General features: G+C 36.2%; 1 protein-coding gene across 1 annotated transcript; it reads left to right on the forward strand.

The window, feature by feature from the left end:
* Positions 1-947: 947 nt before the first annotated feature.
* On the forward strand, positions 948-2234 carry LOC145437365 (uncharacterized). The gene is made up of 2 exons (XM_080314586.1): positions 948-1528; positions 2032-2234. The coding sequence occupies exons 1-2, from the start codon at positions 1361-1363 to the stop codon at positions 2218-2220; spliced, it is 357 nt and encodes a 118-aa protein (XP_080170712.1). The 5' UTR covers positions 948-1360; the 3' UTR covers positions 2221-2234.
* The last annotated feature ends 732 nt before the right edge of the window (positions 2235-2966 follow it).

A 2966-nucleotide genomic window follows, 5' to 3' on the forward strand; every position in this document is an offset into this window, starting at 1 on the left:
GATGTTTTAATATCACCACGGTGTCATTAATATCGGGAATTTGGTGAGATAGTGGATTATGTAGCGTAGTGGCAGCAATAAAGCGCTGAGCTAATTTCACGACCTCCTCAACAGAAATCCGCTTGCTACTACATTGACAATGAATCAAATGATCGAATTGCGATGATCGAATTGCTCATAAATATTTTGTCATAATATGTCACATACGTAAGAAAACGGCGCATGCCCCAACAAAATGCATTGTGTAAATAAAAAGTAACATTGTCAGCATCGTCAAAATTCAGGAGTGTGCATGTCGACATGAATTAGTGCGCAACAGAATAATACTTCTCCTAATCAACAAAGTGCGCATCTGGTTTTCAAGCCAACACAATGATTTCGACATTGCATAGCGAAATTGTTCACTGATTATAACTAGGGCTGGGAAAAATCGAGTATCTGAGTGATTCGATTCCAAATCATATATGAAGCTTTGAGTCGAGTCGACTATTCGATTATCACTTGTTATGACGTCATAACGGAATGTAATATGTAAAAGTTCAAATACGTACCTTTTATGTCACCTTTAATAATATAATCCTTGTTGTTATGTATAACAATGAAGATACTTCCGTATTGTTTCGAACATACCAATTTCATTCCAGTTTTTGTCAATTTTGGGCGATGATCATAACTTTGAAAATATGTTATTCCAGTAACGTTCGTAGCTTTGTATAATATGTTTGATATGCTGCTATGCGACAAATCATGATTTCAAGGTTTCAAAAGTGAATAATACTGTCAAAAATACAATTTTTGTCAACAAAGTAACTTTCAGTGTCGACGAACGCACAATTTCGGTACATGAGAAAATCGACTTTTACTACTCGGCCTGAATCATCAAAATTGATATTCGGTTCAGATTTGAGCATTCGAATCATTGTGCCCAGCCCTGGTTATACCAACGTTTTTGATTGCGGTGTTTTATTTCCCTTGTAATATAGGAGTCACTATGATGTCCATGGAGTAATTCTGATTTACATGCTCACAATAGGAAACTGTCCATTTTCGCGATACGATCAAAAAGACGAAATTAGCTCATGAATTCGTGTCAATGCAGGAATATGGTTCCGGGTGCTTACGATTTGATTAAAGGTCAACTATATTGCCCAAAATATTTTCGTCTCAATACTTATACTTTTTCCACGGATTTCGCCATGATACTTCTTACCTCATATAAACGAGTATTGTTGGAGATATCGAGCCACTAAACTAGCAAAATGCCACCACCGGCAAAAACGCCGGTAAAATCAGTGACCCGTGTCATAGAAGTATAGCACATGATGATCTGTGATGCTGCGGTCGTCACTGTATGTAAGATATGACGTCGCGATGGATGGTGGATGATCGATACAATGCACAATCTCAAGTTTTAAATCTGGATAATATTCAGGTTGTCAAGTTGACTGTAGGTGGATGGGATGTTATATTGAAGAACGAAGAAGATCTCATAAAGATAAGTGGTAACTGGATTGAAGGTCACATGAAGGTTGGATAGCAAGATGATTCAAGTTTGATATTGAGTCCATGCTAATGATTGGAATGAAGTTTCGCTCATTACACTGACTTTACTGCACGGAGCTGTCAGCTACACTAAGCACGTACAACGATGACCTTGCGGTGTAGGATAGCCAGGATGTAGATGGTGACGTAATGATAAGCGTCATGAAGACGAGTTGCTTTTGTTGAGAATAGTAAGCTAAAAACTTGTGCTGATTTTATTAGTAAAGAATTTGTACATGATGAATTTATAAAAAAAATTGTCGGCACTGTACTTTAATTATCAAGTCCATTCGAAATGTTAGGTTACATCTTTCAAAAATATAAGGATTGTGTCTCTTTCACATCGCATTTTCCAAAAGACAAGCATCATATCCATCGCTTCACCAGCATTGGCCTTCAGTATTAACATTATTCTCTCATGCATGACCTTGCCTCTGAGAGTTTCTTATTGGTGCAGATTGTGACGTAACTTCCATTTTTATTTTGCAGGATTCCAATCTATCGTTCAAACGGGTTCATGCTGTAGCAGTCGTTGCATTTCTTGGAATACTTTTTGATGCTGAATTTATCAAATTTGAAGCACAAATACAACTGTTGGCCGAGCAGGATGATTTGCAGAAGTTATCTGAGTGTAAATTAAACAAGGTATTAGATACATTTCCTATTATATTATTGTAAAATATTTCCTGATATTGTTCAATTTGCATGATACTTTTAGACAAATTTCAGCCGTTATCGAATTTGAACTTGGAGTTGAGACAAAAACTTCCATTCTCAATTTCTACTCTACTTGCATCTCTAGTATTGCGAGTCGAGTCACGATGGTACGTAGATGTCGTGAAAGTAGTCAGCCTTGCTAACCGTGAAGAAGTAGAAGAAATGTTTTAATTTTATATGCAATTGTATGTAAATAATAGATGTGTCCACGATGGGTTGAAACTACTTCAAGTGGAGGTAGAAAGTGACAAGTTTGAAAAGTACCTTGATAAGTACTTGAGTTTCGAAAAGTAGTTTTAGTCGATCGTTCGTAAGTGTTTAGTGATTTATCGCTAGCGCTTACTTTGTAAATTACGAGATGAGTCTCTGCGACTAACTAAAAATGATTATTATTGCAAATTTGTATAATCTTGGAAATTAGATTCAACAGTTACCATGATGTCACTTGTGATTTCTTAAGACGGTTTCACACATCACAGTGATTCAAACGCAACACAAAACTACTTTCTATTTCTCAAAATCCAATCTGTGAAAAGTAAGTAATTTTGTGTGAAAGTAGTCTAAAATCATGTCATATTCTTATGTATAAAAATTGTTAGACATGATATATTTCTGTCCTAAGGAAATAGAATGCACTAGGCACGATTTTGACATAAATCTCCTGACTGAGCATCATCCGTTGAACGCGGTATCTAAACCACCTTGAC

The sequence above is a fragment of the Botryllus schlosseri genome, chromosome 1, assembly GCF_051294905.1.
Source record: "Botryllus schlosseri isolate E-star chromosome 1, Bs_hap1, whole genome shotgun sequence".
In the NCBI taxonomy this organism is placed as follows: domain Eukaryota; kingdom Metazoa; phylum Chordata; class Ascidiacea; order Stolidobranchia; family Styelidae; genus Botryllus; species Botryllus schlosseri.